Source organism: Oryzias melastigma, linkage group LG17, assembly GCF_002922805.2.
Source record: "Oryzias melastigma strain HK-1 linkage group LG17, ASM292280v2, whole genome shotgun sequence".
Taxonomy (NCBI): domain Eukaryota; kingdom Metazoa; phylum Chordata; class Actinopteri; order Beloniformes; family Adrianichthyidae; genus Oryzias; species Oryzias melastigma.
Genome location: NC_050528.1, coordinates 18,621,453 through 18,634,434, shown reverse-complemented (window position 1 = coordinate 18,634,434; position 12,982 = coordinate 18,621,453). Strand labels below are relative to the sequence as shown.

Here is a 12,982-nt window from a genome sequence, read left to right as displayed (position 1 = left end):
AATTGGTGCTTTATTTTGAAGTCTGTTTCATCACCATAACTTCTCTTTCATTTTTGATTTAAGTGACTTCTACGGGGAAATTAGCTTTCATTTTAGCAGATTTCACGCTGCATCATGAGCTGTTTATTTATGCAGCATTTCAATGTTTAAAGTTGGCAAATCCAGCGCCTTTTTCCTGTAAGACATTTTCATTTGGGAATTAGTTCACATGATTTCTGAGGAAATTTCTGTATGATCACTTTCTGCAAAATGATTTTATTGATAAATACTTTAAAGACTTTAAACCTAAATTCCAATTGTAATTCCCTTTAGATTTAGCAAATGTCTGTTTTTTTCCAACACATTTAATGTGAGGTAGATGACTTCTACTTCAACAAGCACAAAATGAAATTCAGGAGCAGGCAGCGCAAAATAATGATGATTAAAAGGAAATATATTGGAAAGCATGCCAGGTAATAATAACACGAGAGAATATGAATATTTACTTGAGAGATAAACGGCAGCAGATCAGTGAGGGTAAAAGCTGATTATGCAAAGCAAATAAAATTCAATTAACTTTCTGCGCGCATGCTTTCAGTAAGTGGCAGCTGGATTTCACAATCACAAGTCATCACTAAAGACAAACTCGGAGATAGCAACTTTTCTTCTAGGGGGTGTTTGTAAAATAATGTGAAATACAAAAACATGCATTCAGTACACAAACCATTTGTTAAAATATTTTTTTTCCAAGTAAAATAGTGTGTATCCATTGTCTTTAACCATATTGACAAAAACATGTATTTTTGTCTTTAATCAAATTAAAGTCAATGCTTAGTGTCATGTTATGCACACATTTTGAACATCCAAAATTACATACAGATAAATCCCCCTCTCTTGTCTCTACATCCTACCACATACGATTACTTTAATAGTTGACCAATCACCGATTATTTTTTACGATTAGTCGACTAATCGGGTCATGCGCAAACTGGATGTAAAGTACACATCTGAACTATCATTAGCTTTAAACTAACTCAGAATTAGATATATAGCATTACCTGCAATAATGCTAGTGTGAATGTTGTAAGCTGAATTTGGCCGTGGGAGATGCTAGTGTTGATAGTTGAAGATGCTAAAATTTATAGCTGATAATGCTGAAGCTGATAGCCAGCAAAAATATTAGTTAAATGTGAAATTAGCCTAAAAAACAAAAAAAAAAGCCTAAGTTAGACAAAACTGCTAGCATGCAATTGAAATATTAGCTAAACTCCAAATTAGCCTAAAAAACTGAAAAAATCCTAAATTACCCAAAATAGCTAGCATGTAGCTGAAATATTAGCTTAACTCCAAATTAGCCTAAAAAAACCTTAATAAATGCCAAAATAGTCCAAAAAGCTAGCATGATGCTATTGTTACTTTCAAGTTTACTAAACTCCGACTCCATACAATATAAAGTAATGACTAATCAATTATCAAATTATACGTCGACTATTTTAATAGTCAATTAGTCGACTAATCGTGGTGCCCCTATTTAGTTTAATCTGTTCTTACACAAACGAAAGACTGACTTAGACTTAGACTTAGACTTAGGTTTATTGATCCCTTTGGGATGGCACCCTTAAGGGAAATATGGTTTTCAGCAGCTTACAAAAAGTATACATAGTAAAAATCTCAATGTACAAAGTATACACTAGAATTATAGAGAAATTGGATAACTGAAAAATATATTACAGTTCTAGCTGCTGATTTGGTGACATTGAACAAGCTCTGACTAGGACATAAAAGAAGCATTAAAAGAGAAAACCGGAGCTAGCTTTCAGTCAATCAGGTATAATTACACGTCTACACCTCTACAAACACCGGCTTCACCCTCCACATAGTTCACACTGTGGCCACTTTTCTTTGCACTTTTTCCATTTGCGTCCTTTGTTCTGCTTCTGCTCGTTGGTCCAGGAAAAGTTCATGGAGCATTTACCTGATGTACACTAGTCCTTCCTTGCATTTTATGAGGAATCTATCTCACGTCTGTTAGCTTTACATGGTCTCTATCGTGTCTGTGGTCCATCCCCCCTCCCCCATGGCTTTCGGAGGAGTGGCTTGTCTTAACATCAACATCCAAAACTTAGGCAATCGGCCTCAAGCCCACTCCTTCCTCACTGATCTCTTGTAAAATAAATGATGTTCTGTCTTTTGTACTTCAAAAATTAAACTTTCATCATCCATGGCTGAATTCTTGTGTTAAGATGCGGAGGGATGGACTGGACGTCAGACATAACAGAGACGATGTAAACCTTCCAATTGATTAATGAATGTCCTAACTTTTTTGTCAACACAAAAGAGACACAACGCAGACTTACCAGAGTAAATAAGGAATAAGATGCACCAGAGTCCGTGTCTATACTTATTTGATCCACTCACGGTTCAGGTGAGCGTGTATATCAGCCACATAAGCCAAACTATTCAGCAAAATGAACCATGGTCTAGATTAGACCTGACTTTGACAAGATACCCTACGCTAAGGCCGTGTAGATGACTACAGCTCAAGTTGATTCTTTACTGACAACTCCAGTGTAAAATACTCTCTTATTGTTTTACTTGTATGGATTTTTCTTAAGATTTTATTGGCTAAAACCAATCCATACTGGAAGGGAAAACGTGCTGCTGCTTCTGAAAAACCTTAAAGAAAAGCCAAAAAGAGCTTAGGTCTTTTGAAGTATTCAAATCAAATGTTTCATGGCACTCAGTTGCCTTTCAGGTTCAACAACATAGAGGAATCTACAAAATATCTGAGCTGTTTCTTGTCCTTAACTGACAGACTGCATGACAGCATTTCAGGAAATGGAATGCAGATATGCAAGAAAGATCGTTGACAGAAAGACGATGCATACAAATAAAATTCTGGTGACCAAAAAGTGCAAAAGATACATGATTCTGGAAATGTTTTATGGAAATATTCATCACCACAGCTTCGGATTTTAGACCTCGACAGGAGAAGAAAGCATATTAGCCTCTTCTGCCATTTCACACTAGTGCTGACAGCACTAGCAGGATATAAAAGATGATATTCTGACAGACAATGACAGGAGCACCGCACTAGTCTGTAGCTTCAAGAGGTTCAAATGTGTGTGTGTGTATTAGTGCATGCTGGTTGAATGCTTACAATGTTGAGCCGTGACACCCAGTCAGATTCAGACACTTGTTTTTTTAATAAGCTTCTACCAACAAGCCCACAAGTCATCAAGAGCGAGGAGCAACAAACGCATGTAAAATACTAACGTCTACACATCTTTTTACACAATTACGGACTGACGCAGCAGAATCTGTGGAGACCAAAACCCATGTGTGTGAGGTGAATCAAAGGAGCAGCATCCCTGGTATTTCCAAAATCGAAATGTCTCTAAACACGAAACAAGAGGGCATACACAAGCACGCACACAGACCAACCACTGGCTGTCACACAGTGGTTGGTCACAGAGGGATAAATTGGCCTTTAGACTGAGGAGTCAGCCGGAGCGTTGGAGGCAGACATGAAATCACATGTCAGATAAAGGTCTTTAGACGGGTCTACTGTTAGTGCAGACCTTGATACAAAACATTTTAGACATCTAATTTCACTGGGAAACTGCATTTTTTCTTTCTTTTTTTTTTAAAGGTTCATTTTGACCAGTTTTCTTTACTGACATCAACTGTGGATGGACGTTTGAATAAAAGAAACAATTTCAGCAAACGGTTACGTTTCACACAAAAAAAATGTGAACATATTTTCAGCTTTGAAGTTCCTGGTTGTTTTGCCCATAAAGTGCTTTTAGCACCACTCGTCAGCAGGGAACAGACAGGAGCATTGGTCAGCAAACATGCCGCATCTATGATTCAAATCCCCAGGTGTTTGTCTGTAATTCCATCTCTCACAGACTCAGCACAAGTCAAACTTGCAGGACGAACACAAGAGAAAGGAGAAGCGTAGAACAAAGCAAATTCCGATATTTCTAAGATGAGGAGCAGCAGCGTGTTCAGAGGCAATAAGGAAAGAGGAGTGCATTTCTTAAGGCTGTAGGTTAGAGAGTGGTCAAGGCCCACTGATCAGCGGTATGACCAGCAGTTAGAGGCTAGCTCAGAAGGGGGGAGGGGGGTCAGCAAAACGTGCCGATGGTGAAGCAGCGGGAGTCCACTTTTACCCAGAGCTCACTGCAGCCATTCGACATCCCACAATGACAGCAGACTTTCTTTGACATTAATGAACTCGACATCTGACGGGATTCATTCAACCTTGAAAGCCGTTCAAGTGCAATTGTAGCTGGTTAAGACACATCCTTTTTCATCCTCGAGAGTGGAGATTGAAGTGATATGCTGGGCATGCTGGGAGTTACTATATCTGTGAGTGTGGAAAATAAAGAGGCAATAAAGTTTGTGTTCTTTTTAAATGTTTTTTGTTCGGTTGAAGTAGCAAATTTCTTTTTGTGATTGCCTTCTTTTTGACGTTACTACATTTAATCATGCAAAAGTTAGGCACATTTAGTTTTCTTTTTTTTTAGAAAAACTCTCTCTGGGTTGCTTGATTTAATAATCAATTTTCAGTAGGTTTGTTTGTTTTCCAGTTTTTTTCGGGTGTATTCAGACTGGACACAATTGGTTTGTTTCTCCCAATAACTTGGAACAAAGTTTCAGACGGAAGCAGACCCTGGTCCGGGACCAGGAACCACTCTCTGACCCATCTTTCAAAGTGGTCTCAGTTTGTTTCCAATCGGACTGAGCTCCAGTTAGCTTAGTCTGAACAGACTCCGCGCTCGGAGCAGAACAACTAAACTAAACCGGCCACCGTAGCCAGGCATTACGAGATGTAAACACAGTAGTGGAGCAACGATGACACACACCAACTCATTGAAATGTAGTTGGATGAATGTCGGCTCATTAAAACCACTTTTAAGGTGATACAAATTGCTTTTCACACTGTTTCACCAACAATCTATATGTCATCAACACTTCTCAGCGTACGCTCTTAGCTGTCACCTCTTCAGTAACCACCCTTCGCCATACAAAAGAAATTAGTGTTGTACCTGACGTTCATACAGACGTCAGCAAAAAATAAAGTTTAAAAAAGTGAACTGCAGTATCTCCACAAAGATTAAGTGCAGGACTTCAATGGTTCCTTCTCTCATTGTGCTACCCCGTCCTTGTATTTCCTGTCCAATGACTGAAGGGGTTTTTAGTTACATAGTTTTGTTTACAAGCTTTGGTCCAGAACAGAAATTTCTGCTGGAGGCCACTCTAAATGACTTTTCCAGTCGGATTACCCCCTAAAGCCTCGCTTCCACTTAGCAGGTCCAGTACAGTGCGGTACGGTCTTCTATTTTAAGCGTTTCCATTGTTAAATGGACCCATTAAACAATTCTGATCCGTACTTCTTGAGGGCCCCATCGGCTAGTCCATAGAAAAGTGAAATGGGTTTGTTGGGGCGGAGCCGCTTTAGCCACCCGTTGATTGGTAGAAAGTGATGACACATTAGAAAGCACCAGTATAGCGCTAAGCTAGCGATGCCATTTTCCTCTTCCTCTGCCATTCTTCTTATTCTTCGCAACTTCTTTCAAACAATATTAAATTCCTGTTAAAGACGACGTACAAAAAGTAAAGCAAGAAAAAGACGAGCTGCTGAATGATCTCCATTGTTGTTGCTTTAATAGTCGTCGCATTACAATGAAACATTGACACGCTAGCTGTCTACATCACGCATGTGCAGTCAAAACAAACCGCTCATTGGAAGCGAGGCTTAACTGAATGGAAATGCTTGCCAGAATTACCTGGTCCAAACTACTCTTTACCAGACCGGACCACACTGAAATGCTCAGTGGAAACAAGGCTATAGTTCACTTGCAAGTGAACCCTGGTGCGGTTCAGTACAGTGAGAAGGTAGAGAGATTTTCAAGCTAGCAAGAGTTAAATATACGTCAGCAGCGTGTTTTAAAGGTAAAAGATCTGAGGAACCAAAAAAAATTGTAAAAACAAACAAAAAAAAATTCCAAAAAGTACAATTATCAGCTCACTAATATATTGTACTAGCTAGGTTGTCATCTCCGTTATGCTATTTTTACACAGAAGATGCTCATTAGTAAATATATCCACCAGCTATTCTAAAATCCAAGAGTAAAAAAGTGAAAACAGACCAAACTAAGGTCTAAAATGTATTTGGCAACACACTAGATTAGTGTTATTCCTGTGGTTCTCCAACTACATTATGACCTGCATGCAAACCAACAGTAATAACCACAAGAAGACTTATTTAAAAATTACATTCAACAAACTTTGTGAATTTCACTGGTGCATTGACAGTTTAGAAGTTAGCTCATAACCAAAAGGAATTTGTGTCAAGAAAGACTATAAACACAAATGTTTAATTGCTAAACTTCTAAGTTACGTATGGGGCGTTCAAGAACACTCTAATCAGGTATTTTTGAACGTTTAGCATATGGTGCTCACACAGGTCTGTCGCTATCTAGTACTAGCTTTTCCGAGCCTGATGTGAATGTAGCATTATAACCACTAGGGCTATAAAAGTGATTATTTTGTGACTAAAACTATTTTTTTATTAACCAATCGTATTAACTTTTAGAGGGCCTTCTTCACAGAGAATGAGTTGCTCATCTTTGCTCTCTATGTCCTTTTTTCTCGTTATCCCGGTCTCCTCACACCCATCCAAACAGACTCACCAGCACACGGGCACAATGACTCCATGATGAGATGAAGCGCTCGTGGCAGAGTCATTCCCTGTCACCAACTCATATTTATAACCTTATCTATCAGTCAGCCTCCATAATATACGACATTATTCTCTGACCACCAAACTGCCCCCCAGTCATACATTAGGACGGGGTAATATGTGGTGAGCGTGTGCATGTGGGCAGACATCTATTGTGCGTGGCTCTATGCTAAGCAGCTCAAGGGGCTCCACCTCATTACAGAAAACCTGGAGTGGCTGTGGGCTCCTGTCTGATCCGTCTGAGGTCAGAGCGACGCGTGAGGAGTACAAGGAGGAAAAGCAGCTGAGGATCAAGAGATTGAAGCGATAGAAAACACAAAAGGCCACATATAAAAAATAGATATTGTGAAGAAATTGGAGTCAAGGAAAAGAAGAGGATAGTGCTCAGTGCTTCTCAGATGGGAGCGGAGATCTATATCCTCTTCGGTCCAAGGTCACGGCTGTTACATGGGCGGAGGGCAATCTTTTTCCATCCTCATCCACATGAGCACATGCTTACTGAGGTATGGCTCTGCCAATAGCTACAAGCAGCCATTATAGATTAAAGCAATTAAACCGGATGAGACCTTTGACCCAACATTATGCCACAGTCTGGATCTTGTGTGAATCACAAGATGTGTGTATGTGTGGGTCTAAGTAGAGGGCATGCTTTACATATAGTATGCTTGCCTCTGCACTAAAACTGATCACCCTCATGGTAACCTTTAGCAGAAACACAGCAATTTCCCCCCTGACACACCCTCAGGCAGTTCGATAAAAAGCTATAAATTTCCACTGAATACCACTTTTTGTCTGTGTTGTGTTGTTGTTTTTTAACCCACTTTTAGGCTGCATGTAGAAAACCTACAAATCCATTCATTTTTTTTTTTTTTGTTTTCCACAAAAGAAAATGTGAAAACTTCCAATTTTCTAGGATTTACAGAATAAATTTAGCAGTAGAGGGGAGGGACATAAATAGTCTGCTCCCTTTTCCAACATGTTCTTGCACAGGCATAATGCATTTTCAGGGATAGAGCTAAGACGAAAAAAAAAACACTATTGTTACAGTGTGTTAGAGGGGAAACAGGGATGTGAAATCTCCAACAAAAAAAGGGGAGTCCTGTGAACATCCACCCTGCTATTACAGCAATCCTTCCTACTCATACTGAGAGGGGTTGAGTTAGGCTCCCTCTGCTGGTGGGTTGGAACTCATCACTTCTTTCTCGTTTGTTTACTGTTGACAAAATGTTTCCTTTATGAATCCATCATGAAATTTAAAAGAATAACGTCTAGTTCTGCCATTTTACTGTAAATTTTCCAATTTCTTTGAATGATTTAATAACTCCTCTGATGGTATAACTTCCCTCTGACATTATCAGATCTGTGTAATGAATTTCCTTTTAACATATCACTGTAAAAAATGTCAGTAATTTTTACTGAAAAAACTGTAAAATCATGACAGTTAGCAACCAGTCATGAAAAAAGTCATTCTTGCTTAAAATGTTTATTTTTACTGTAAAATCCAGAAACCTAATTAATGATTGTTAATTTTGTAGACTGACATTGTCATTTTTATAGGATAAATTTGGTGTTCCTATAGGAAACTTATCATAAAGTTTTCTACAAAAAGAAACTGTGAAATATAACAATAATGTCAAAACTGCAATTTTTCTACTGTGTTTTTCAGTGTTATGCTGTATTTGTCAAGGGTTAATGTGTTGCTATTAACAGTAAAAATTAGAAATATTACCCAAAAAGAACTTTTTACTCTAATGTTTAAAGTAACACCTTATTTTTTACTGTGAAAATCTGGCACATTTTTACAGTAAAATGTACAATTTTTTTTTACAGTGAATCGACTTTTTTCTGTAGAGGGAGGATCTACTAAAAAAAACTCTTAGGGTGCGTGGGGGCAGAATTTGCACACTCATAGGCAAACACAAGGTACAGCAGCACACACACAGCGACAAAGAAGTACAAAGCGTTTGGTCACAGCAGGGAACCTCGCAGGTTAGAGGGTAAAAGTAGAGCAGAGGCAAAAAAAATGACTTAATTGAATTACTGTGCCGCTTATGTGCACACACTTCACACAGATACCCTTTTAAAATAGTTGGTAACAACCCAGTTGATTGAAGAAGAAACCCAAGCTCTGCCCTCAGTGTTAACTAAAAGGCAAGGGAACCTCTGGCCTATCAGTTACCTCTGCAGGATCATCCAAACGGAGAACAATCACAGCGGCTGACATGCATTTATCTAAATCAACAGGAGTTTCCTTTTGGCTTCCAGTTCATCATTCATGCCACTTCCAATGAATATTTCAGCTGTGTTTGTGTCTCAGAAAAACCCTCTTTCCTTTCTCTGTGTTTTAGTGGAACCTTTTTTGTTCTGTGTGCTCTTCTCTGCTGTCACATGCATTCACTCTGTTCAGATACAAGAGTATTCCTGTGCAGGGCCTGTCACTGAATCATTTGACTGTTAAATCCATCCCGCTCATTCAGGATTTTGCAGGTGGGACTTAAAGAAAGCAAGTATCAGAGACAAGATTAAAAAAAACTGCACATTGTGACTTGAATGGCCAACTATCATCTTCAGTCAAACTGACAGAGAACAAGAAAAGTCCACAATTGAATTCCCCCAACTTGGGGTGATTTTTAAATTTCACTTTGTGCACATGGATTCTGCACTTAACTTGCCATTAAACAGCCCAACTCATAAAACTCCGGCCAACAAGCAGTCAGGAGTAGTTAGTAAGTAAATGCATTGGCTAATTCCAGGCTGAGCATCGATGTTAATATAATAACTGAGAGAGGCTCTGCAGCAGCGTGTGACAAATTTACTGTAATTGCTGCAGAAAAAAACACAGCATTTCTCCCAGTGTAATAATGACGATTTGAATAATTAAGAGAGATTTTGACAGAGATGCCGATGCTCTTTTGGCACAATCTTAATAAGATTAAAGGGGAGCGCATCAATTTGGAATAAAGTCCAAAAGTGCAGCTCTGTCTGTCTCTCTGTGTGTTTAATGCAATTTTAATGTCAGTATAGGCTGTGCTGGGAAGAGAGAAAACGTGACGAACACTTTCCCTCCGCTTTTCCTCCTACATCATTCATAACCGAGCCAGGCACTTAACGGGAGTCTGACCGCCGCGCTGCGCTCTTTCCCCGGCACGAGGATGGAGCGCGCGGCGCTCCATCCTCGTGCCGGGGAAAGAGCGCGCCGGTGTCGGGCTTTCCCACCACCCCATCCCGATCCGTAACTCCCTCCTAACTCCTGTCACACCCACCTTCATTCTCCGGGTAATTCCTTAAGGCGCCCGACGGCGACAACGCGTGTAAAAGCAGCACGAGGGGAAGGGAGGGATAGATCCACGGGACGCGTTGTGGTGCCATTTTTCAGGCTGCGCTGCGCCCTCGCTGCATCCCTGTTGGCGGTTTCCAGTCGGTGAGCGCAGCTTCGCGATTGAGGAGAGGAAGGGTGGGGGGTGGTGGGGGAGCAGACGGGAGGGCAAGGAGGAGAGAGAGAGAGAGGAGGAGACGACGCGCAGAAGGAGGGTCCACAATCAGCAAGGTCCTCCTGTCGATCATCCGAGTGGATGCAGAGGCCGTGGGGATCAGTTACACTACAAAAACACATGATATAGTACTTCAGGTGAACGGATATGTTGAAGCTTCAAATAAAACTTTTATGGGACTTAATAGTTTAGTCCTTTTAACCCAGTTTGATTAAGATAGGTCAGTGTGTGTTTCAGTTGTCGCCTGCGACATCTCCGCTGTTAAAGGATGATAATAATAATAATTTAAAAAATCGGTCCCTTTTATTTGTAAACCTCAAGTTAAATATTAGGTGGACCTAACTGTGACCAAACCAAATATGTACCAGAAATTTTCAGTACTGAAATGTTTTTCTTGGCCATACAGACCCTAAGGAAGGCTTAGGGTTAGGATTACGGTTAGACTTAGGGTAAACCCACCAAAGGGTTACTGGGTGTGGCTGTGTCTGCAGCTCACCGCTCCACAATGGTCAAAGGTGAAGAACACATTTCACGCAGGTGCATTCATGGGACTTTAGCTTTAACTTTAACTATGTGACACACTTAAATGAGCCATACCATGATTTTCTTAAGTCTTTCAGAGTAAACAATATCAATATGATCATATATTAGCTTTGGAACAATAAAAAGTAATGATTTATGAAATGGGCTGCACGGTGGCGCAGTGGTTAGCACTCTCGCCTCACAGCGAGAAGGCCCCGGTTCGAATCCCGGCTGGGACCTTTCTGTGTGGAGTTTGCATGTTCTCCCCGTGCATGCGTGGGTTTTCACCGGGGACTCCGGCTTCCTCCCACTGTCCGAAAACATGCTTCATAGGTTCATTGGTGACTCTAAATTGCCCCTAGGTGTGAATGTGTGAGTGACTGGGTGTGTAATTGAGGCCCTGCGACAGACTGGCGACCTGTCCAGGGTGTACCCCGCCTTCGCCCATCAGCAGCCGGGTTAGGATCCGGCACCCCCGCGACCCCGAAAGGGAAGGAGCGGTCAGGAAAATGGATGGATGGATTTATGAAATATAAGTTGTTTTTGTGAACTCTTTTCATACCTGGAAGTAAAACGACTCTATCTCTAAGGCACCGGCTTTTGCTCCTTCAGGGTGCCGCCCATTTCATGACATCATTCTGGAGCCGTCCTGAATGATTTTTGCCATTGATGTACATACAGTGTAGCTTGGGCGTTTACCCCAAAATTTTGGCACAGACAGAATGGTGATGACTAATGCAACCCGGTCGCAGTAAAATGCGTACATATGCCACGACTTTGCACTCTGAAATACCGTGTATAATATACGCCAAACACGGTTTTTGCGTGCATATGATACGCAATGGTAGAGAATAGGTTGCGCCGGCGTACAATATACACGAGTTTTTAGGTTTCGTTTTGGTCACGTGGTCAGAAATCCTCCGGCTCTTTTCTAAATGACGTTGTTCCTGGTTAAGGTTAGGATTAAGGTTATGGTTAGGGTTAGAAAAGCAAATTGTTCGTTTGTGGGGCTGTCTGTGATGCTCACGCCTCCACCAGGGGACGTGTCAAACCTGGAAAACAGGTTTAGGACCGCGCGTATTATATGCACGCAAAAACCGGTTTTGGCGTATATTATACACGGTATTTCCCAAATCGTGGCATATGTACGCATTTTACTGAGACTGGGCTGACTAATGGGTTCATTTTGAAGTGATAAAATGCAGGCAACACCAAATGAACATTTCAGGGTTTATTGAAATGATAAGAACATTGTTCTGAATAGCACTGGATGTGAACGTTTCTTTTCTCTATGAAGCATCATTAGACTTCGTGTCAAAAAAAAATGTTCACGTGTACTTTTCTGCCTTTGCTCAATAATCCATGTTCAAACCAGTTCTCCCAATTTGTTGCTCTTTACTTAAACCAGGAAATATCCTGCTCCCTTTCTCCACGAAGAGATAGTCTGCTCCCTTTCCCCACCAGGAAATAGTCTTCCCCCTTTCTCCACCAAGAAATAGTCTTCACCCTTACTCCACCAGAAAAATAGTCTTCCCCCTTTCTCCACCAAGAAATAGTCTGCTCCCTTTCTCTACCAAGAAATAGCCTGCTCCCCTTTTCCAACAGGAAATAGTCTGCTCCCTTACTCCCAAGGATACATTCTGCTCCCTTTCTCCTGTTGTCTTCCCCATATTCCACGTCTGCTTGGATTATTCTCTGATACATTCAGGATCCATCTCAATATGTCGTGTAGATATCTCACCTGAAGTTTCTTCAGCTGTATGCATTAGGGGCGTAACGATCAATTTCTATTCCTACGATCCAATCAGATTGATCTGTCTGAGGCAGGTTGCAAATTAAATTGGCCTAAACCATCAAAAAAATCTTTTCAAAATGAGATAAATTGATAATTGAAATTAGAAAATACAATTTGGATTCAGGCATGGTTGGTTTATTTTACTATGACATAAAAAGTCCCATTAAAATGGACAAGAATGATAGCAGCAAAAAGGATCATTACAGTCCATGGAAAAACTGAATTTTAAGACGTGACTAGAAAGTGTTTTATAGTATTATTATAATGTTCTCTTTGTAATATTTTGATGTGAATAATGTCATTAGTTCATGTTTACTTGTTCGTACACATTTTTATTTGATTATTTTTGCAAGAGAAATTTAAAACTTCACCTGCACTGTTCAGTACCAGGTATTTTTCTCTAAATCACACTGGTTGAATTTTTGCAAAAGATGTCCTAGATCC

At 40.4% G+C, this 12,982-nt stretch overlaps 1 protein-coding gene across 2 annotated transcripts in view; it reads right to left on the bottom strand.

Annotated features, from left to right (window-relative positions):
- The window catches only part of epha4b (eph receptor A4b), a 106,414-nt gene extending 96,231 nt beyond the window's left edge, over positions 1 to 10,183 (bottom strand). For both annotated transcript variants that reach the window (XM_024273351.2, XM_024273352.2), the window contains exon 1: positions 9,994 to 10,183. In XM_024273351.2, coding sequence (XP_024129119.1) covers positions 9,994 to 10,099 — 106 coding nt within the window. In that variant the 5' untranslated portion in view covers positions 10,100 to 10,183. The remainder of the gene's footprint in view (positions 1 to 9,993) is intronic.
- Between the last annotated feature and the right edge of the window lie 2,799 nt (positions 10,184 to 12,982).